The sequence below is a fragment of the Microtus ochrogaster genome, linkage group LG4, assembly GCF_000317375.1.
Source record: "Microtus ochrogaster isolate Prairie Vole_2 linkage group LG4, MicOch1.0, whole genome shotgun sequence".
Taxonomy (NCBI): Eukaryota; Metazoa; Chordata; class Mammalia; order Rodentia; family Cricetidae; genus Microtus; species Microtus ochrogaster.
Window position 1 is genome coordinate 20298252 of NC_022030.1, and position 20881 is coordinate 20319132.

The following is a 20881-nucleotide window of genomic DNA, read 5'->3' on the forward strand; positions in this document are numbered from 1 at the left end:
GAGAGAGAGAGAGAGAGAGAGAGAGAGAGAGAGAGAGAGAGAGAGACTGGGGGAATGCAGCTGAGAAAGAGTGCAGGACAGATGGTGGCAGAGATATGCACCTGGCCATCCATGGTCTTCTTTAGTGTCTGGAAGATGGGGAGGAGGGAAGGAAACTTGAGGGACATCTGAGAGAAAAAAAAAGGGGAGCAGGAATTTGGACACACAGCAAATGAATCTGGAAAGAATTCTGGAGGTGACTTAGCCACCTTGTGGTATTTGGGAAGCCAAATGGCCTTAGGTAGGGAAGAAAAGTTGAGGGTCTGTGGGTAGGGTCGAGCTGAGTTCTTGAAGAACTTGGCTCTCACTGGGTCCTTTTGCCAGGACTGGGTGTTCCTGACAAGATTTTGTTTCCTCTCCGATTATGGCCGACTGGACTTCCGATTCCGATACCCCGAGGTGAGTCTCCCTAGCCACACTCCAAGCTGAAGCTGGACTCTACCTTGGCCCTCCAAGGCAAAAGCTGTCCAGCTTCCTGTAAAGACTCCCCAACTGCCAAATCTCTGGGTCTTCAGGCCAAGTGCTGCCAGAACATCCTCCTCTATTTTGATGATCCATCCCAGTGGCCAGCCGTGTACAAGGCAAGGGACAAGGTGAGGGCTGTGAGGAGTGGGGGGGACGACAGAAGGCCGTGGCCATTCAGAGGGTGACCATGTCCCTGCCTTGCCCCAGGACTGCTTGGCTAAGGAGTCTGTGATCAGGCCCGAGAACAACCAAGTCATCAATCTCACCACCCAGTATGCCTGGTCAGGCTGTCAGGTGCGGTGCTAAAGGCCAGGGTGGGGAGTGCCTGGTGGCACCAAGGACAAGGCTTCAGCCTTCTGGCTTCTCCCCAGGTGGTGTCAGAGGAGGGAACCCGCTACCTGAGCTGCTCCAGTGGCCGCAGCTTCCGTTCTGTGCGTGAAAGATGGTGGTATATAGCACTCAGCAAGTGTGGGGTAAGGGGCTGGGGCAGCCATCTATCTTTTCTCCTCTCTCCCTTCACTACCTGCCCAGAGCCCTTCTCAGGCCTCTCCACTGCCCACAGGGAGACGGACTGCAGCTGGAGTATGAGATGGTCCTTACCAATGGCAAGTCCTTCTGGACACGGCACTTTTCAGCAGATGAATTCGGTGAGCAGCTATTGGAGGAACGGGACAGATGGAAACAAGGAGCAGTTAGAGATGTCCACTCAAAAAGCCTTCTCCTGTCCCTTCCACTGAATCCTAGGGATCCTGGAGACAGATGTGACCTTTCTTCTCATCTTCACCCTCATCTTCATCCTCTCTTGTTACTTTGGATGTGAGTACAACGTATGTGGTGGGAGAGTTAAGAGTAGTGGGAGAAGATGGGAGGTGGTGGCACACACCCTTAATCCCAGCACTCGGGAGGCAGAGGCAGGTGGATCTCTGTGAGTTCGAGACCAGCCTGGTCTGCAGAGCTAGTTCCAGGATAGCCAGAGCTACACAGAGGAACCCTGGTTCAAGACAAAACAAAAACAAGCAAGGAGAGAGGGGGTGGGTGGGAGGGGAAGGGGAGGCAGGAGAGCCGAGATAGGAAAATGCCCCTCCTCCACCTGTGTACAACTTTCCCTGTTTCCTTCTTAGATTTGCTGAAAGGCCGTCAGTTGCTCCACACGACTTATAAAATGTTCATGGTTGCAGCAGGAGTAGAGGGTGAGGTTTGGAAATACCCCAGATGTTGGGTTCTCTGAGAAGGCAGCCTTGGGAGGAGGGCATGGCCTCCTGGGCCTGAGGGAGGAGGACTTCCATCTGCACTTTTAGGTCTGAGGAAAGAGATGCTGTAATCTGGCGTTGGGTCTGAGGGAGGAGAGGCTGGGGCCACGGCCTCCATAGTTTCCTAGCAGGGTGCAGTAACAGATATTCCAGACTTCTGGTGGGAGTGGCAGAGGGTCAGACATTTGGATCATAGTGCTTGCAGATAATGATATCCCAAAGCTGTTTTTTGTCCTGTCCCCCCCCCCCTGGCCTCTCATCTCTCCCAGTTCTGAGCCTCCTGTTCTTTTGCATCTACTGGGGCCAGTATGCCACGGATGGCATTGGCAATGGGAGCCTGAAGATCTTGGGTGAGAATAGACCAGAGCCAAGGGAGGGCAGAAACCTCCTCGGGGTCTGCTGACCTCGCCGAGCCCATGCCGAGCCATCTTCTCTTCCCTTCCCAGCCAAGCTGCTCTTCTCCTCCAGTTTCCTCATCTTCCTGCTCACACTCATCCTGCTGGGGAAGGGATTCACAGTGACACGGTGCCCGGGCAGGGATTACTCAATGGGTGGCTGGGCTGGGGAGCAGGGCCGGGAGGTGGAGGGGGGGGTGTGGCTGCTCCCTCTTCCCTGACAGCATCCATCCTGCTGTCTCCCCTCACGGCCTGCTTGCCAGAGGCCGCATCAGCCATTCGGGCTCCGTGAAGCTGTCTGTGTACATGACCCTGTACACCCTCACCCATGTGGTGCTGCTCACCTATGAGGCAGAAGTGAGTGTCCAAGGTTCTTGCCAGCCCCTCTCCTTGTTGCCCTGTCTCCTGCCCCTCCCCACAGAGCATCCTCTTCTCTCCCACTCTGCGTTTCCGCCTTTCCATCTGTCTTTCAGTGATTCCTCCCTCTGGTTAGCTTTCCTCCTCCTCCTCTCTGTCTATCACAGTCAAGCTCCATGTTGAAGAGTCAGGGACCTAGCTTTATTTAGGCTCCCCTACTTGATAGCTGGCCATTCCCACCCCTACTTAGGGGCCTGTTTCCTCCTGTGAAAAGTTAGGGGTATCTTAACTACATTCAGGGCTCTTTAGAGGCTTTATGTCACCTTTGTGGGGGTGACAATGGGGCCTCCTTCACTGTGTCAGTGGAGTTATAGTATTTAGCCCCATGGTGAGCATGCGTAGTTGCTGTAGGTTCCTTATGTACCTATGTAGGATTCTAACCACATCCCTAGTTGCCCTTGTCTCTATCCCTGTGGTAGGATTCGGGGTCAGAGGCCAGGGCTATGACAAACCCTGTCTATGGGTTCAGTTCTTTGATCCAGGCCAGGTTCTGTACACATACGAATCTCCAGCTGGTTACGGGCTCATCGGGCTGCAGGTGGCAGCCTATGTGTGGTTCTGCTATGCTGTGCTGGTGTCCCTTCGTCACTTTCCTGAGAAGCAGCCCTTTTATGTGCCCTTCTTTGCTGCCTACACTCTCTGGTGAGACATGGTGGGGGACCCCAACCTGCCTCTCCCCACAACTGAAAGCATTCTCAGGAAGGAAAGGGGCTTTTGAGAGAAGTGGTTGGAGCAGGACAGTGGTGGTGCATGCCTTTAGTCCCAGCACCGGGGAGGAAGAGGCAGGAGAATCTCTGAGTAAGTTCCAGGACAGTCAGAGCTACACAGAAAAACCCTGTTTCCAGGGGTGGGTGAAGTTTCCTTGAAGATCTAGAAAAAAAGTTACTCTCCCAAAGTAAAATGGTGAGGAAGTGTTTTAAAAAGTCAAGCTGGGTGGTGTCGCAGCACACACTTTACTCCCAGCACTGGGGGGCAGAGGAGGGCAAGGCAGACAGATCTCTGTGAGTTCAAGGCCAGAGTTAGTTCTAGGACAGCCACAGCTACACAAAGAAACCCTGTCTCAACCCTCCAACCCCCAGAAAAGAAAAAGAAAAAGTAAACAAACAAACAAAGTAATAAAGTCTTTCACTGAGCTGGGCATGGTGGCTCATGCCTTCAATCTTACTATTGGAGAGGCAAAGGCTGGAGGATCAGGAGTTCAAGTCCAGCTTGAGCTACATCAGACTCTTTTTGGTTTCCAAGACAGGGTTTCTTGATGTAACCTGGCTATCTTGGAACTCACTTTGTAGACCTGGTAGTCTCAAACTCACAGAGATATGCCTGCCTCTGCCTCTCGAGTGCTAGGATTAAAGGCATGCGCCACCATTGTCTGACAAACCATAAATATTTCACAAATAACTTTTCGCTGGACGGTGGTGGCACATCTTTAATCCCAGCACTTGGGAAGACAGAGGCAGGTGGATCTGAGTTTGAGGCCAACTGGGGTCTACAAGAGCTAGTTCCAGGACAGCTAGGGTGGTTATACAGAAAAATCCTGTCTCAACAACAAACAAACAAACAACAACAGGAACAAAAAGAATTTGTCATATTGCTTCATAAGACAAGGTTGTCACCAAAATCCCCTTCAGAAGGTTATCTTGAGCATTTGAAAATATATGAAGATTTAGTGTCTTTCACACAGTAAGAGTTCAATAAAAATTCACTTAATAGCTATACATGCCAGAACCTGGAAGGTGGAGGCAGGAAGATCAGGAGTTCAAACAAACTCACCTACATAGCAGTTCAAGGCTAGCCCAGGCTATATAAGACCCTATGTCAAAAATCTCAGCACTTTTGGGAGGTAGGTGGTGGTGCGAAATTTTTGATTCAAGCACTTGGGAGGCAGAGGCAGAAAGATCTCTGAGTTCGAGGCCAGCTTGGTCTACAGAGTGAGTTCCAAGACATCCCGGGCTACACAGAGAAACCCTGTCTCAGAAAACAAAACAAAGAGGTAGAAAAAGCTCAGCAGTTTAGAGTGTTTGTTGCTTTTCCAGAGGGTCAGGCTGGTTTCCAGTAATCACACAAGGCTGCTCACAATGGCCTCTAACTCCAGCTTCACATTCTATGCTCTCTGAAGGCCTCTGAAGGCCCCTGCACACTGTGGCACAAACACAAGAAATAAGAAATCTTTAAAATAAAACTTCAAACAAAAAACAAACACAAACTTCAGTTACTATTGTTCAACAATGTTAATGTAAAGAGGGCAGATTCCAAGCTAGACTGGGTGCAGATCGCAGCTCTGAAATGTCCACACTGTTTGATCTCAGACAAGGCCTTTGCGTTCTCATCTGCTATTGGAAACGAAAACCTTACTTGTTTCCTGGACCTAGCATAAGAGTTAAATGAGCTCTTATATATAAAATGTTTGGAAACATACAAAAGTCCTTAATTGCTACTGTTATTAACTCAACCACAGGATATCTATGGATGTCTTATCAAATGCCGGGGTTGGGCTGGTGTGGCACTGAAAGAAATTCAGCCTAGAATTTTTTTTTTTTTCGATACAGGGTTTCTCTGTGGTTTTGGAGCCTGTCCTGGAACTAGCTCTGTAGACCAGACTGGTCTCGAACTCACAGAGATCCGCCTGCCTCTGCCTCCTGAGTGCTGGGATTAAAGGCGTGCGCCACCATCGCCTGGCTAGCCTAGACTTTGTCCACTGGAATTTCAACATCTGGCTTTCAAAGGCTACTCTGGCCATTCTCTAGTTTGGGATCTCTTGGCGCCTGTGAATGATGGCAGGGGAGGTGGGGACATGGGTGGGGGCACTGGTAGCTATCCACTCTAACCCTCCCTACAGGTTCTTTGCTGTCCCTGTCATGGCCCTGATTGCCAATTTTGGGATCCCGAAGTGGGCCCGAGAGAAGATCGTCAACGGCATCCAGCTGGGGATCCACTTGTATGCCCACGGCGTGTTTCTGGTGAGAACGGCTATTGGAGTGGGTCCACTTGTATGCCCACGGCGTGTTTCTGGTGAGAGTGGCTATCAGAGTGTGTCCACTTGTATGCCCACGGCGTGTTTCTGGTGAGAGTGGCTATCGGAGTGTGTCCACTTGTATGCCCATGGCGTGTTTCTGGTGAGAACGGCTATCAAAGTGGGGTGGGAACTGAACGCCGAATGATGTGCGAGACCTGGAAGGCCTGTCCTGTTTTTATTTTTTGAGATGGGCTTGCTATGAAATCCAGTCAGTCTTGCAACTAGGAGCCTCAGTTTCTTGAGTGCTGGGATTACAGGCCTGTGGCACCACTGTTGGTCTATCTCCCTTGCATTTATTCCTTAGTCACTGGAAGGCACTCTCTGCCTGCTGGGTACACTACCATGTCCCCCAGAGCCCTCCTTCTCTGTCCTTTCTCCTGACTTCTTCACACACACCCTTTTTGCCCCTCTTTTTTCCTTGACTCTGTGTCCCCAGGCTTTAATGTTTCTGTTTGTGCCATCACTACCCACCTAAAGCCCTTGGTGTCTTCTCTGCTTTCTCTCCCTTCCCCATTCTTCCAGCTAGACAGGACAGGCTGGGACTCTTGGGAGCCTAGATCTAACTGGTGTTTACATCAGACCTAGGCATGAAGATCTTAGCCTTATCTGTTAGTTAGGTTTTTGTTTTGTTTTTGCTGTTTTTTTCGAGTCAGGCAGGGTTCCTGGAACCAGTTCTGTAGATCTGGCTGGCCTCAAACTCAGAGATCCACCTGCCTCTGCCTCCCGAGCTCTGGGATTAAGGCTGTGTATGTACCACCACTGCTAGGCTTGTTTTTAGCTGTTATTTGTCCTAATTCACATCCTATCTCCTTTTCTTGATGACAGTTCTCATATTCACTTACTCAGTAGTTTGTGTGTGCATGAAAGGTTGTTTTTTGAGACAGGTGCTCACTAGGCTGATGGGAACTCGCTGTATAGACCAGGCTAGCCTAGAACTCAGAGATTTGCCTGCCTTTGCCTACTGAATGTGTGTATCAAAGTTGTGTGCCACCACACCTGGTTGGAGGTTTATTATTTTTTGTTTTTGTGAGACAGAGTTTCTCTGTGTAGCCCTGGCTGTCCTGGAACTTGCTCTATAGGCCAGGCTTGCCTCCAACTCACAGAGATCTTCCTGCCTCTGCCTCCTGAGTGCTAGGATTAAAGGCATGCACCACCATGGCCCGGCTGGAGATTTATTTTTTAAGATAGTCTCACTGTGTAGGTCAGGCTGGTCCAAGTTTGCATTAATTCTCCTCCCTTGGTCTTTTGAGTGCTGAAGTTGGGGTTACACATATGTACCACTGCACGTGGCTCACAGTATTAATACATGCACCCATCAATTATGCCTGGGCACGTGTTTCCAACCAGCCTGCTTCTCTTTCTTTTCTGTTTTCTTTCCTTCCTTCCTTTCCCCATTCCTCCTCCCAAGCCCCACCCCCTTTTTGTAACAGAATCTTGCTGTGTAGCCCTGACTGCCCTTGGCATCCCAACAATCCTCTTGTCCTGGCCTTCTGAGTTCAAGATTACAGGCCTTCGCCAGCATGCCAGGCTCTAGCCTGATTCTTGCTAGAAATATACATATGGATTTCTTTTCTGGCTTTCTTGTTCAGTTGCCGGACAGCCCAGGAGTCATCATGTGTACTATACAGAGGGTAGAAGTTGAGCTCTGTAAAAGGAGATGGTTTGCTGGGGTTTCATGGCCTTTGGTAGCAGAATGTGCACTTTGAATCCTGTTCTTCTCTGGCAGATAGGTCGCACGTGGGAGATAGCACCCAAATAGGCATTGTTAAATTTGGTGTGATAGCACATGCTTGTAATCTCAGAACTTGGAGAACTAGAGGCAGGAGGATCAGGAGTTCAAGGTCACCCTCCTACAGAAATAACAGCAGAAAAAAATAATATAGAAAAATATAATTTTTGAAGTTAGCCTGGGCTATATGAGACCGCGTCTCAAAAGAAAACAAAACGAAATAAACAAACAGGTACCCTTGAGGGTTCTAGCTTTAACCCTGGGGACCTACCATTTACAACACACTCAACTCCAGGGAAGGGATCAGGTCCACTATCCTCCACCTCAGGACATAGCGTAAATGCAGACCCACTCACCTTCCCTGGGGAGTGTACCTTGAGGTTCAGCAGGAAGTCAGAAAGGGCTAGAAAGAAACACCGAGAACCCACCATGCAGGAGGCTCCACACCAGTGGTTTGCATTTCTGCCCTCTCATCTTTCCAGATAGGCACTGTAATCTTGGTGGCTGGTGAGGCTCAGTTTAATCAACGTGCCCCAGATCCACACTTAGCAAGGGATGGAGCCAAGAGCAGCGACACCGGCTCGGAACACAAGACAAGTGCTCTTGCTGTCATTTCACCACAGTCAGCTAGCTTCCTTCTGAAATGTGTGTTTAGCTCAGCATCGCTGCAGCTCTGGCTCCCCACAGCTCACACTGTCCAGCGCAGCCTTAGTGAGGTTGAGTATGGCGGCAGAGACAGATCTAGAAGCATCACCAGTATCCTGGAAAAATCCAGCCAGTATTTATTGAGAGCTAGACACTGCTCTAGATTCAGTTTGGGATTTAACAGGGATTAGAAAAGTCAAGGTCTGAGCTAACTGTGGTGGTAAATGCTTATAATGGAAGCACTTGGCCGAGGCAGGAGGATGGTATCGTAGACTGTCTCCGAAGAGGAAGGAAAAAGTCAATTCCTGCTTTTAAGGAGGTGACATTCTGAAGAGCCTATGAACTGATGTTTAATTGAACTTCCTGTGTTTATGGACATATTCTAAGGCTGGGCATGGTGTCGAACAACCATAATCCAATTCTAGAAGGGTGTGTGTGTGTGGGAGGGGAGATTAGGCCTTTGGGAGAGGGTCAGGAGTTCAAGGTCATCATTAGCTAAGCAGCAAGTCTGGACTACAGGAGACCCTCTCAAAAACAAGACACCTGAAAGAATGGTAGTTTTTTTCTATGCTCTCCAATAAGGTGCCTAAGGAGCACTTGAACGTAGGCAAAATAGCATAACAGAGAAACAACTTTACATTTACTTTGATTCCATTTAAGCCATATGTAGCTAGTGGCTATTGTACTGGACAGCACAGGATACTGTCCTTAACCCATGACCTAGTCAGACCTAGTAGTCAGGATTGTGATGGAGGGCACACCCAGCAAAGTAATTAGAGGTGTGTTGAGGGGAAAGGTCAAAATGCAGATAGACACCCCACTGGTGCCTAATGCAGTCTGAGGTTCAGGAGTCACACAGAGAGGTCAAGTGGAGGGCAATCATCTAGTTCTCTAAACTTTATGGGGCCTGGACACCGCTTCTCAAACCTGTCTTCTTTCTCTCAGATCATGACTCGCCCATCCGCGGCCAACAAGAACTTCCCATACCATGTACGAACTTCGCAGATCGCCTCGGCTGGGGTGTCTGGACCCGGAGGGAGTCAATCCGCAGATAAGGCGTTCCCGCAGCACGTCTATGGAAACGTGACGTTCATCAGCGACTCGGTGCCCAACTTCACGGAGCTCTTCTCCATCCCCCCGCCCACCTCCTCTGTAAGCCCCGCAGCCCCGGCGTCCGAGGAGCTGCTGGCGCCGCCCCTGGAGTACCTGACCCCGCTCCCCGCCCCGCCGCCTCCCCCTGCACCCTGGCGCCTGAGCCCACCCCTGGCCTTCCGCACTCCCCGTGCCCCGACACCCCGACTTGACCGTCCCCCGGCGCCCGCGCCCACCCTACCCGACTGGGTTCTGGCGCTGTTGCGCACGCCCCCGAGGACGCCCCGCGCCGTGCCCCCGCCGCCCGCCTTCCGAGGCTGGTCCCCATCTCCCCCACCGCCGCCAGAGTTTGCCCGGCGCACCCCGACGCCACCCCTTGAGTATCTGGCCCCGCTGCCCAGGCGCCCAACCACCCACTCCTTCCCTGACTGACACGTGCGTCCATACTTGGGGTGGTGGGAGTCCTCTAGGGGGAGGGGGACGGGCCTTCGGGGCCGCATTTGCTCCCCCGAGGGTCCCAGGCGACCTCTGACCCTGACCCCCCATCCCAGGCCGGGAAGCAGGTGGAGGAGACAGCGGTGGCGGCGGCGGCGGCAGCTGCCCCGAGGGGCCGCGTGGTGACCACGGCGGAGCCCGGCGCAGCCTCCCCGCCCCCTTCCGCTCGGTACCCCAAGGCGGTCGACTCGGGCTGGGATGGCCCGACGCCGTCCTACCAGCCGCTCGTACCCCAGACGGCTGCGCCGCACACCGGCTTCACCGAATACTTCAGCATGCACACGGCCGGGGGCCCTGCACCCCCGGTCTGAGCATCCCTACCCTGCCCCTCCTCTGCCCCACGGGCGGCGCACCGGGCCCCTGCTGGGCTCCGGAAACCCTTCTCTTTCCCGGCCCAAGGGCTCGGCCGTGCCAGGTGCCCCACCCCTCACCCTTCCCATACCCCGCACCCAGGTAGGGTGCGCTGTGTCCTGCCCCTTACCCTCTTGTGCCAAACGGTCCCGCGGGAGCCGCTCTCCGCGTCCCCTCCCTCAGCCCCTGCCCCGAACGGCTCCGGAATCTGGACTCCCGCTCTTCCGTGATCTCCGTCCCCCTGACCCCCTCCGAGACCTCTGACCCTGCTGGACTCCGGAACACCCGTGACGACCGCCTGGACCCTGTCCGTGACTCTCCAGGACCCTGCGACCCTCGAGCCACTGTTCAGGGACGGATATTGTGAAGCTGGCCTCTACTTTGAAACCCTCTCTGGGTTTTGTGACCTCGGACCAGTGCTTTGTCCGTCCCTATGCCAGGGACCTTCCCATGGCCCCTGGCAGAAAGACGTTTTCTCTTCTTGCCAAATAAAGAGGATTCGTTGAGTTTAGTTGTTTTTTTTCTCTATAACATGGCTTCTTTTCCATCTTAAATTTTTTTAATAAAAGGCTTATTTATGAGTGTTTTCCCTGCATGTATGTCAGTGTACTATTGTGCGTACCTCGTGCAGGAAAAGGCCAGAAGAGGTCGTTGGATGCCCTAGTAGATAGTTGTGAGGCACTATGAAGATGCTGGGAATGGAACCCAGATCCTCTGCACGAGCAACAAGTGCTGTAAACTGCTAAGTCGTCTCTCCAGCTTCTTTTCTGTCTTGATGGTGCTTAGAAACATTTTAAGCCCCAGGGGTCTCAGTGTATTTATTAAATAGCATTTTGAGTCTGGAAGCCCGAGCCTGCATAACCTGATATTTATGTTGATACTGAATCTGGAGCACAGAAAATAACCATCTAGCACAGCTTTCTACCGCTCCTTTATTTTTAGCCTTCACTTTTACATCAGAGATAGAGGCGCCCTCCAGTGGCACAAGCTTTGCTCAACCGCTGACTGGCAGTTAACTTTCTTTCAACGCTGTTTGGGGTTATACTCTCAGCAATGCGCATGCGTAATTTTCTCTGCGCTGGATTCCCGTTCCCTGCTGCGCAAGCGGCTGGGACCAGATGGGAGGGAAAGTTTCCGGAAGTCTTCCCAGAGAAGGGGTGGGGCTAGGCGCTCCGTGGTCCTCCGAGGGCCGCTCTGACCCGCCACTCTGCATCCTCTCGCCTCCTCCTAGCCTGGCGTTCTAGCAGAGGCAGCGCGGCTCCCGCCCCCTCACCCTCTCCTCCGGTCCCCCACCCTTACCCCCAGGCCGCTCTGGCCCGGGAGTCCCTAGGTCTCTCTGATCTAGCCCATCCGGCTCCGGAGGGAGGCGCGGGTGGGTAAGCAGAAGAGTAAACCCAAGGGATCCGGGCCGGGACCCTGAAGGCAGGCTCCGCCCCTGGCACCGGTTCGCGCCCCGCCCCCGCCTGGAGGGGTCGCTCCGGGAGTCCCGGCCCGCACCCGCTACGGAGGATCCTGCTGCTCTGTAGAGCACGTCGCTCCTGGGGACTGCCTTTACGGTCTGTTTTGGCCTTGCAGTAGCCTGAGTCTAATTGTTGGGCACCGTTTATGGGGTCGACCCCCTATGGGGGCTCGTGTCTATAGGGGACCCCTACGGTCCCTAGAGGTCTGCCCTATCCACAACGACTCGGTGTCCAGGGCCTTCCATGGGTCTATAGGGCCCTCCCCTCGGCTTCAAGAGCCCATCAACAGAGGCTCTTTCCTTGGCCCAGACTGCGTCGCTGGTACACCACTGGACTACAAGGCCATGCTACACATGCTATAAAGATTGCATCCTCAGGGCCTCACTCCCGTAGAGGGTCCTCTCCAGGTCTTCACGGCCCTCCCGTCTCTTAGAGTCTGGGCGGGAGGCGGCGATGGCCTTGGGCCGAGCTCTGGCCGTGGCCCTGGCACTGGCCTTGGCAGTGCTGGAGCCCCTGACCCTCAGGGTCCTGGCGGGTGATTGCAAGGGGCAGCGACAGGTGCTCCGGGAGGCGCCAGGCTTCGTGACGGATGGTGCGGGCAACTACAGCGTAAATGGCAACTGCGAGTGGCTTATCGAGGGTGAGTGGGGCCGCGTGGGTCACTCACTTGTTCTCTGGTTCATTCATTTATGCGTTCATTCACTCAGAACATTCCTAGAGCCCGGCTCCGTTCTGGGACTTTTGCTGTAAAATGTTGAACATACAGGGTTGCAGCCAGTCTGGGCCCTAACGCTGATAGGATGGAATATACAAAGAGTCAGATTGACAGTACAACGAGGAGTATTAGAGAGGGGTATTTTTCCTCACTTGAAAAACTTGGACTCTAAGGCCTTAGGATCTAGTCTCTATTTCATACGAGTTTTGTGACTTTGGACAGATTAGTTTTGAAGGCTCAGTTTCCTTTACTCCAAATGGGCATAATGTTAGTACTTACCTCTAAGTTAAAATGGAAAGAGTCAGATATTTAATGTGCTGGATGTCTGGTGTGGTGGTATAGTCAAGGTTCTCTAGAGAAGAACTTACAAGTGAATCTATATAGAAAGGAGATTTATTAGAGTGGCTTGCAGGCTGTGGTCCAGCTAGTCCAACAATGGCTAGATTTCTTTTGTTTTTTTGAGACAGGGTTTCTCTGTGTAGCTTTGGAGCCTGTCTTGGAACTCGCTCTGTAGGCTGGCCTCGAACTCATAAAGATCTGCCTGCCTCTGTTTCTTAAGTGCTGGGATTAAAGGTGTGCACCACTTATGCTCAGCTAAGGCAGGATTTCTTGTCCACAATTGCCTGCCTGGCCCTTCTGGGCATCCTCTCATTTCTGCTCACCCTCTTAACGTAAGTATGCCTGCACTGCAGCCATGCACCGTTGCATCAGGCTTTGTGTAGATTCTAAGGACCTGAACTTTGGTCTTTATCCTCTGAGACATCGCCTCAGCTTTGAGGGTTTCGTTTTGTTTTTGACAGGCTCTCTCACTTTATAGCTCAGACCTGTCTGGAGATTTGCATGGTGGGATGGGCATTGCTATCAGGACCTTGTGTGCACAACGAGACAGTGTTCAGGTCTAAGGTGAAGGGGGAAATGGGAGTTAGTGACTAGGCCTAGGGGAAGGACAGGACTCTGCTGGAAGGTACACAGGAACAGCACTGGAGTGCGTATAGGCGTTTACTGGGGTATGAAAGTGACCAGCCTCTATCAGGACACGAGGGAAGTATGTCTTAGGATCTCTGTCTATGTTTGTCTAGCATAGTAGACTGGGAGGTGAGAAGGAGCCAGAGCAGGTCCTTGAAGGCTATATTGGCAGTGGTATTGGGGGTACCAGAGGACTGTCTACTAAATGGGTTAGAGCAGGCATTTTTGTCAGCCAGAGCCTGGGTGGAGGGTGACAAACTAGAGACTTGGTGTGTGGAAACAGTGAGTTCCCAAGTGGGGCAGAGGCTAAAGAGGTCGAGGTGTGAACCCTGCTGGGAGAGATGTCTGTGGGTTTTCCCCAATGAGATGGGAGCCAACTGGTTGAATGTGGGTGTGGGAGGCATCTCTCACCACTGAGAACCAGTGTCTTAGGTAAAAATGTTGATGCAAGCTTGTCATCTGAGTACTTGAGAGACTGAGGCCAGGAGAGCCCAGGTTAGAGGCTAGCCTGGGCTATATAGTAGACCCTGTTTCAAATATAACCTCAAAAGTCTAAATGGGCTGGTTGCTTATTGTTTGTAGCCCAGCTTGGCCGTAAACTAAAAATTCTCCTACGTCAGACTCCCTAGTGTTGGGATTATAGGAGTGTGCCATGCCTGGCATACTCACTTCTTATACCATGCTTGTATTTTGTCTGGTCCTAGACTTCCCAGCATCCTCTGGAGTAGGAGCATCGGGTTTCCACCAAGGGCTGGGCAGGAGGCGGGGCTTGGGGGTCAGATTTCTTTCTGGGCTGGAGTTGGGTTGAAACTAGAGACCTTGAGTTTTGGGAGGGAGGCAAATGGTGAGCCAGCCTCCAACTAAATGGCTCTTGACAAAGATGCACTTGTTTTGGGTCCCAGATGGAATGGATTGTTTGGTGAAGGCTGGTGAGATTCTGGGAGATCTAGATTCTTGGTTTTGCTGAATAGTTCTTGTGCAATCTCCAGACCATGGTGGGGATGTATATGTTATATCCCCAGGCTCTGGTCAGGAATCTGTATGTGGTATCAAAGCCAGAGAGAATGGTTCTCTCTCTCTCTGTCTGTCTGTCTGTCTGTCTGTCTGTCTGTCTGTCTTTCCTCTTTGTCTTCCTCCTCTTCTTTTGTTTTAGTCTTTTCTTTTTTGAGACAGGGCTTCTCTGTGTAGCCCTTGCTGTCCTGAAACTCACTCTGTAGACCAGGCTGGCCTTGAACTCACAGAGATCCTCTTGGCTCTGCTTCCTGAGTGCTGGGATTAAAGATGTGCGCCACCACTGCCCAACTTGGTCTTTTGTTTTTTGAGACAGGGTCTCACGTAGCTCAGGATGCTCTGGCACATGCCAATGATGACCCTAATTCTGTTTTCCAAATGTTGGAGTTATAGGGACCCCTCACTACACCTGGCTTTGTAGTAGTGTTTGTTGTTGTTTGTTTTTTAGTTTATTTTATTCTTATTTGAGTGTTTCACCTGGGTGTATGTATGTATGGTGTGTGTGTGCCTGGTGCCTAAGGTCAAAAGAGGGTGTCAGATCTCTGAAGCTGATAGTTGTGAGCCCCCATGTTGGTGCCAGGAATTGAACTTGTTGCATTCTAAGCTGATGAGAGATCTCTCTAGTCCAGACTTTTATTTTTTGATATTACAATTATGTTTCCCTGTTACCTTTTTTCCGCCTCCAAACTCCCTTATACCCTTCCTTGTTCTCTTTCAAATTCATGGCTCTCGGGGCTGGAGAGAAGGCTCAGAAGTTAAAAGCACTGACTGTTCTTCCAGAGGTCCTGAGTTCAATTCCCAGCAACCACATGGTGGCTCACAACCATCTGTAATGAGATCTGGTGTCCTCTTCTGACCTGCAGGCATACATGCAGACAGAACACTATATACACAATAAATAAATATATGTTTAAAAAAATTCATAGCCCTCTTGTAAATATTAATTGTTGTTATACACATATATGTATATAAATGTATATTGCTCAATACATGTATACAACCTGTTTAGTCAGTATGATTTGTGGGGTTTTTTTTGTTTTTTTTTTTTCCTATTTCTGCTTCTGAGGCAAGCTCTTGCTGTGTTGCTCTGGATGGCCTTGAGCACAGTCCTTCCACTCCTGCCTAACCAGTCATGTAATCATGTGTGTCACCATGTGTCTCTTCTGTCTCTCATCCAGCGACTGCTTAGCCTTGCTCAGTGCCAGGCCTTGTGCCAAGGCAGTCTTTGGGAAGCAATTAGGCTCAGGTCCTGGTCCTGTCCTATCGTCCTCCTAGACTGCGGGGCAATAGCCCTAGACACAGATAGTCCCGACACTTGACAGTCTGGTGTGTGGGAATCCCAAAGAGAGGCTCCTAACCCAGCCCTGGACCATCAGGGCTGGCTTCCTGGAGGAGGCCTCCAAAGATAAAGCAGCAGATTGTGCAGAGGCCCGGTTCCCCATGGAGCTGGGATTCCAGACCTGGTTCACCACACCTGACCGCTCTGGTGGCAGTCTGAGAGATGAGGTCAAGTTCCAAATGCCAGGTCAAGGAGCTGGCTTTTTTTCCTGACTCAGCAGCTGTGAAAGCCTTTCGAGAAGAGGAGGGCCAGGGCCAGGTGTCAGGTTGGGAAGAACTGTTAGAGATGATGTTAGGGCATGACCTCAGGCCACATGTGGGAGGACAGTGACAGGGCAGTGGCCAGTGGCCAGGCGAGGCTCATTACTGAACATCCCAGCTCTGGGCTGGCAGACTGTAGTCATCTTGTTGAGAATTCCCACCAGCTTTAGTCTGTTCGGAGAATTATTCCCATTTCATAGGCAAGGAAGCTAAGGCTCATAAGACCCCGAAAACTGAGGTGAGCTAGGTAGTTAAGATAGAGCGGGCCTGAGAAGAGAGAGCACTCCCATCCCCCAGGGGTCTGTGTTGGTTTTCAGATGGTCATGTAGCTCTGCAAGCCTGGAACCCCTGATCCTCTTACCTCAGACTCCAGAGTGCCGGAATATAGGCAGAGATGACCTTAAACTTGAGATCCCCGCCCCTGCCTCGTACTGGGGTTGCACCATGTGCAGCCAAGCCCGGGTGCACATGGTTGGGAGCCCGGAGCTTTGCACACACTAGGCAAGTGCTCTACTGCTGCGGCACATCCGCTCCCCAACTTTAGCTATTCTGAGGAGCCCAATGCTTTCTGGCTGCTTGGCCTTTACTCACACTGTTCTAGAAAGTCTCCTGCCCTGGAACCTCCTGTGTGTGACAGGCACACTCATTTTACAACTGAACCACTCCCCCAGCCCCTCCCTGGGGGCTGTAGGGCAAGTTCCACAGCGGAGCTACTTCTTGGCTCACCTGTGGCCGTTAGTATTCCCACTTTGTCGGACTTCCAAAGAGGCCCCTTTCAGAATTGCCCTTTGATGTTGGCTGTCAGCTGGAACACACAGTGACTTTTCCTTGTTGCTCTGGCTTTTCATGAATAACAGCTGTGTTCGGAGAGGGAGCCAGCTGTCTAGGATGCCAAGGTAAACTGTGAATTGTGGAAGGCTTCTCTGTTTCAGGAGCCCTAGATGATCACTTCTGCTTTCTATTGGTCAGGCAAGTCACTGAGGCCCTTCCCAGGTGCAAGGGCAGGGAATTAAGGGCTCAATTAAGTGTGTGTGTGTGTCCCCAAAACAGGGTTTATCTGTGTAGCCTTGGCTATTCAGGAACTTGCTCTGTAGACCAGGCTGACCTCAAACTCAGAGATCGGCTTTCTGCTGCTTCTGAGTGCTGGGATTAGAGTCATGAGCCATGACTGCCCAGCTTTATATAAAGTCACATATATTCATATACATACACACATAAGATATATATCTGTATCTATATCTATCTTAACAAGACCTATACAAGCTCAAGCCAGCATTCACCTTTACATTCAGAAAGCAAGAGAGAGAGAGAGAAAAAGAGAGAGGGACAGAGAGAGGGTTGGTGTGATGGCACACGTCTGTAATCCCAGCATCCTGGAGACTGAGGCAGAGTTTGAAGTCAGCCTAAGATTTAGGAAATGTTGTCTCTAGGAGGGAAAAAAAAAGTTTCCTTGTTTTTCAGTACAGGGGATGAAACCTGGGGCCTCTGACATGTTGGACAGTACTCTTCCCCTGAGCTACATCCCCAAAGCAGGCCTAAATATCTTACCAGGTGGTGGTGGTGCACACCTTTAAACCCAGCACTCAGGAGGCAGAGGCAGGCAGATCTCTGAGTTCGAGGCCAGCCTGGTCTACAAAGTGAGTTCCAGGGCTGCACAGTGAGACCCTGTTTCAAAAACAAACATGCCAGGCAGTGATGGCACATGCCTTTAATCCCAGCACTCGGGAGGCAGAGGCAGGTGGATCTCTGAGTTCAAGGCCAGCCTGGTCTATAGAGCAAGTTCCAGGACGGCTAGGGCTTCACAGAGGAAAACAGACAAACAAAAAACACGACTGGAGAGATGGCTCAGAGGTTAAGAGCACTGGCTGTTCTTCTGGAGGTTCTGAGTTCAATTCCTGCAACCACATGGTGGCTTGAAACTACAGTGAGATCTGGTGTGGAGTCAGAACACTGTATACATAGTAAATAAATAAATCTTTATTTTTTATTATTTTTAGAAAAGAGAGAGACCTTGGCTCTACCACAGTCTTAGCAGCTCTGTATGTTACTTGTGAGAAAACCGTCCTCGAGGGCAGCAGCTTGCCCAAGGGCACACAGCTAGTAGCCATTGAGGAGCAAAGGCCAGATTTGATGACTAGCTGTCTAGTTTTCTTGAGTGCATGTAGTATCAAAGTAAGCAGAGGCAGGGTCTCTGCAGGTGGGGCAGGGGCCCTGGGGTACTTTGAGGTGAGTTCTTTGTGCTGGTGGGGGGCAGGATTCTCTTGACACAGCCTGCCTAGGGCCTCGTCTGGTGTCAGGAACACTGTGCTGTGGATGAGAAGGGCTTTGTGAGTTTCTTCAAGTTGATTGACGGTGGCCGTTCATCCCCAAAGCAGAGCCGAGGCTGCCCTTCCTCCGAGCTCCTGGCTTCTGTCTGTCTCAGCTGTGTGAGACAGGAGCTCTCTGGAACCCTCACATCGCTGCCCAGAATAAGGTGTGCTGGGGTCAGAGGGTGGCTGCATGGGTCCTTGCAGAGCGTGTTGGAACTTGTCTCCCTGTGCTTACTTCTCAGCCCCGAGCCCTCAGCATCGAATCCTGCTGGACTTCCTTTTCCTGGACACGGAGTGTACTTATGACTACCTGTTTGTGTATGATGGTGACTCACCCCAAGGCCCACTGCTTGCTAGTCTGAGTGGGAGCACCCGGCCCCCACCCATTGAGGCTTCCTCAGGCAAGGTTAGTGGTGGGAATACAGGATCTCTTGGGAACGTGAGGGAGAGGAGGAGCACACACCTAGGAAGAGATCAGAAGGGACAACAAAAGCCAGTCAGAGGATATCAGAGAAGACACAGTGGAAGGTGGAAAAAGACAGAATGCAGGGGTTGGTGGTGCATTCCTGTGATCTATGTGCTTACGAGGCTGAGGCAGAAGGATTGCTGAGAGTTTGAGACCAGCCCGGGCTCCATCATGAAACCCTGTCCCAAAGCAGCTACAACAACGAAACAAAGGCCTCCACGTACACACAGAACATAATGCAGGGCTGGGGCTCAGTTGGTGGAGTGTTTGCTTAGCATTCAGAAAGCCCCGGGTTTGATCACTGTAAAATGAGTGTGATTGCGCACACTTGTAATGCCAGTACTGGGGAAGCAGAGACAGGAGGATCAGAAATAGGAGGTCATTTTCATCTACATAATGGGCACAAAGCCAGCCTGGGCTAGATGAGATTCTTTTTCAGAAACAACAAAAGGAGGCAGACAAAGAAAGGCAGTGGGCTCCCGAGGGGGGGCGGTGTCCACTGTCTGGGTGCAGCCTACCCGTTGTACCCAGTCCTCTTGTCTTGTAGATGTTGCTCCACCTTTTCAGCGATGCCAACTACAACCTGCTGGGTTTCAACGCCTCCTTCCGTTTCTCTTTGTGTCCTGGGGGCTGCCGGAACCATGGACAGTGCAAGTCACCAGGAGTGTGTGTCTGTGAGCCGGGCTGGGGAGGTCCGGACTGTGGCCTGCAGGAATGCTCAGCCTACTGTGGCAGCCATGGCACCTGTGCCTCGGTGAGCTGTCCCCCACTGAACCTCCCTGGGATCCTGATCTGTGACCATACTTGCCACGTCTGGGGCCTTGTTCCACCATGACACGCCCCTCCCCACTGCTCTGGGAGCCAGTCCCCTCTCCTTCCAGGTCTTTCCCTGACTTGTGACTTCAACCCCACCCCACCTCCACCTGCTCCTCTCCCTTCAAGACCCCAGTTCTGGCTCTGCGCTCATCTCTAGCCATCCATCACCTAGGAGTAATAATACCTCCATCCTCTGTTTGGCTTTGGGTTTCTGCCATGATTTTTGATTGTTTTTGAAACAGCTTCTCATTTGGTAACTAGGCTGCCTTCAAACTTGAGATCCTCCTCCCTCAGCCTCCTGAGTTCTGGACCACACGTGGCTCCCTGTCAGAGCTCCTTTCATTTCACCCTAACCTTATGCCTCAGCTCTACACCCCCAACTTGTGATCTGCATTGTGTTTAGAACCCTCCTTTCCTCAACCTCTGAGATCTGAGCTCAGCTGGCCCAGACCTCACTAGCGTGTCCTCTTCTGTCTGTCCTTGCGTTTTCCATGGGTCTGTCTGTTCTGCCCCACCTTGTCTTCCTTGAGATGTATCTTTGTGTCGCCTGTTCCTTTCCTTTGTCCCCTTGCTTGTCCCCTTCTTTCTGAATGTTTCTTTGAACATTCTTTCCTTTTCTGTCTCTCTTTCTACCTTGCTGTCTTGAATCTGTTTCTTTCTGTTTGTTCCCTGGCCCATATCTCGGTCTCTTTCTTTTTACCTTTTTGTCCCCTTCATCCCAGACCCTGGGACCATGCCGCTGTGAGCCTGGATTCCTTGGACGAGCCTGTGACCTGCACTTGTGGGAGAACCAGGGGGCTGGCTGGTGGCACAATGTGAGTGCTGGGGACCCTGCCTTCTCTGCGCGAATTGGGGCAGCCGGTGCCTTCCTGTCCCCACCTGGGCTGCTGGCTGTCTTTGGAGGTGAGCAGCTGGGGAGTGGGTGTTTGAAGGGTCTGGAGGCTGTCAGCCTGTGCCTGGGGTTGACTGCACTTTCTCATTTACAGGCCAGGACCTTAACAAGGCCCTGGGCGACCTTGTCCTGTACAACTTCTCCACAAACGCCTGGGAGTCCTGGGACCTGAGTCCTGCTCCGGTACGAACCCTCCTCTGCCCTGACTGGGGAACTGCCCACCCATGACCCCTTCACCCTGCTACCAGCAGTGCAGTGACCTGCTCCTCCTTGTTTCTGTTTTTGCTCATTCGGAGATTCCTTTTCTTGCCCCTTCCCCCTTCTTTCTATAGCTATTATTCTCCTTCCCTCTCTGCATTTGCCCCCTCTTCTTTTTCCCCTTCCCTCAGCCAGCCGGCCTACTTCCCTTCCTTCCGTTTTTTTGAGACAGGGTCTTGGACAGCCCAGGGTGGCCTTGAACCCCTGATTTTCCTTCTTCTCATACTGGGATTGGAGACATATACTACCAAACCTAGTGTATGTGTGTCTCTATCAATCTGCCTTTTTTCCTCTGTCTGATTTCTTGGTCTCCTGTTCTGTCTTGGTCTCCATTCCTCTGGGGTTGTTTCTCACTGTTGCTCACTTCTATTTCTGTTTTCCTGCCTCCTCACTCTCTCAGTGCTTCTCTGTCACCATCTCTGTTTTTATTCTCGAGTCTCATGTCTGTGTGCCTGCCTGCCTGCCTGCCTGCCTCCCTGCCTCCCTGCCTCCCTGCCT

The 20881-nt window shown here is 51.6% G+C and overlaps 2 protein-coding genes across 3 annotated transcripts in view; both read left to right on the plus strand.

Moving 5' to 3' along the window:
* Positions 1-10398, plus strand: part of Tmem145 (transmembrane protein 145) — an 11094-nt gene extending 696 nt beyond the window's left edge. The window contains exons 2-15 of the mRNA XM_005361149.2: positions 364-438; positions 555-632; positions 712-798; positions 876-977; positions 1067-1151; positions 1249-1320; positions 1626-1694; positions 2024-2104; positions 2201-2279; positions 2413-2506; positions 3036-3208; positions 5403-5523; positions 8899-9105; positions 9597-10398. Coding sequence (XP_005361206.1) covers positions 364-438; positions 555-632; positions 712-798; positions 876-977; positions 1067-1151; positions 1249-1320; positions 1626-1694; positions 2024-2104; positions 2201-2279; positions 2413-2506; positions 3036-3208; positions 5403-5523; positions 8899-9105; positions 9597-9851 — 1578 coding nt within the window. The 3' untranslated portion in view covers positions 9852-10398. The remainder of the gene's footprint in view (positions 1-363; positions 439-554; positions 633-711; positions 799-875; positions 978-1066; positions 1152-1248; positions 1321-1625; positions 1695-2023; positions 2105-2200; positions 2280-2412; positions 2507-3035; positions 3209-5402; positions 5524-8898; positions 9106-9596) is intronic.
* A 700-nt stretch (positions 10399-11098) lies between these two features.
* Megf8 (multiple EGF like domains 8) overlaps positions 11099-20881 on the plus strand; it is a 48672-nt gene continuing 38889 nt past the window's right edge. For both annotated transcript variants that reach the window (XM_026786472.1, XM_005361151.2), the window contains exons 1-5: positions 11099-11991; positions 18194-18357; positions 18965-19171; positions 19956-20136; positions 20220-20308. In XM_026786472.1, the coding sequence (XP_026642273.1) occupies positions 11805-11991; positions 18194-18357; positions 18965-19171; positions 19956-20136; positions 20220-20308 (828 nt within the window). In that variant the 5' untranslated portion in view covers positions 11099-11804. The remainder of the gene's footprint in view (positions 11992-18193; positions 18358-18964; positions 19172-19955; positions 20137-20219; positions 20309-20881) is intronic.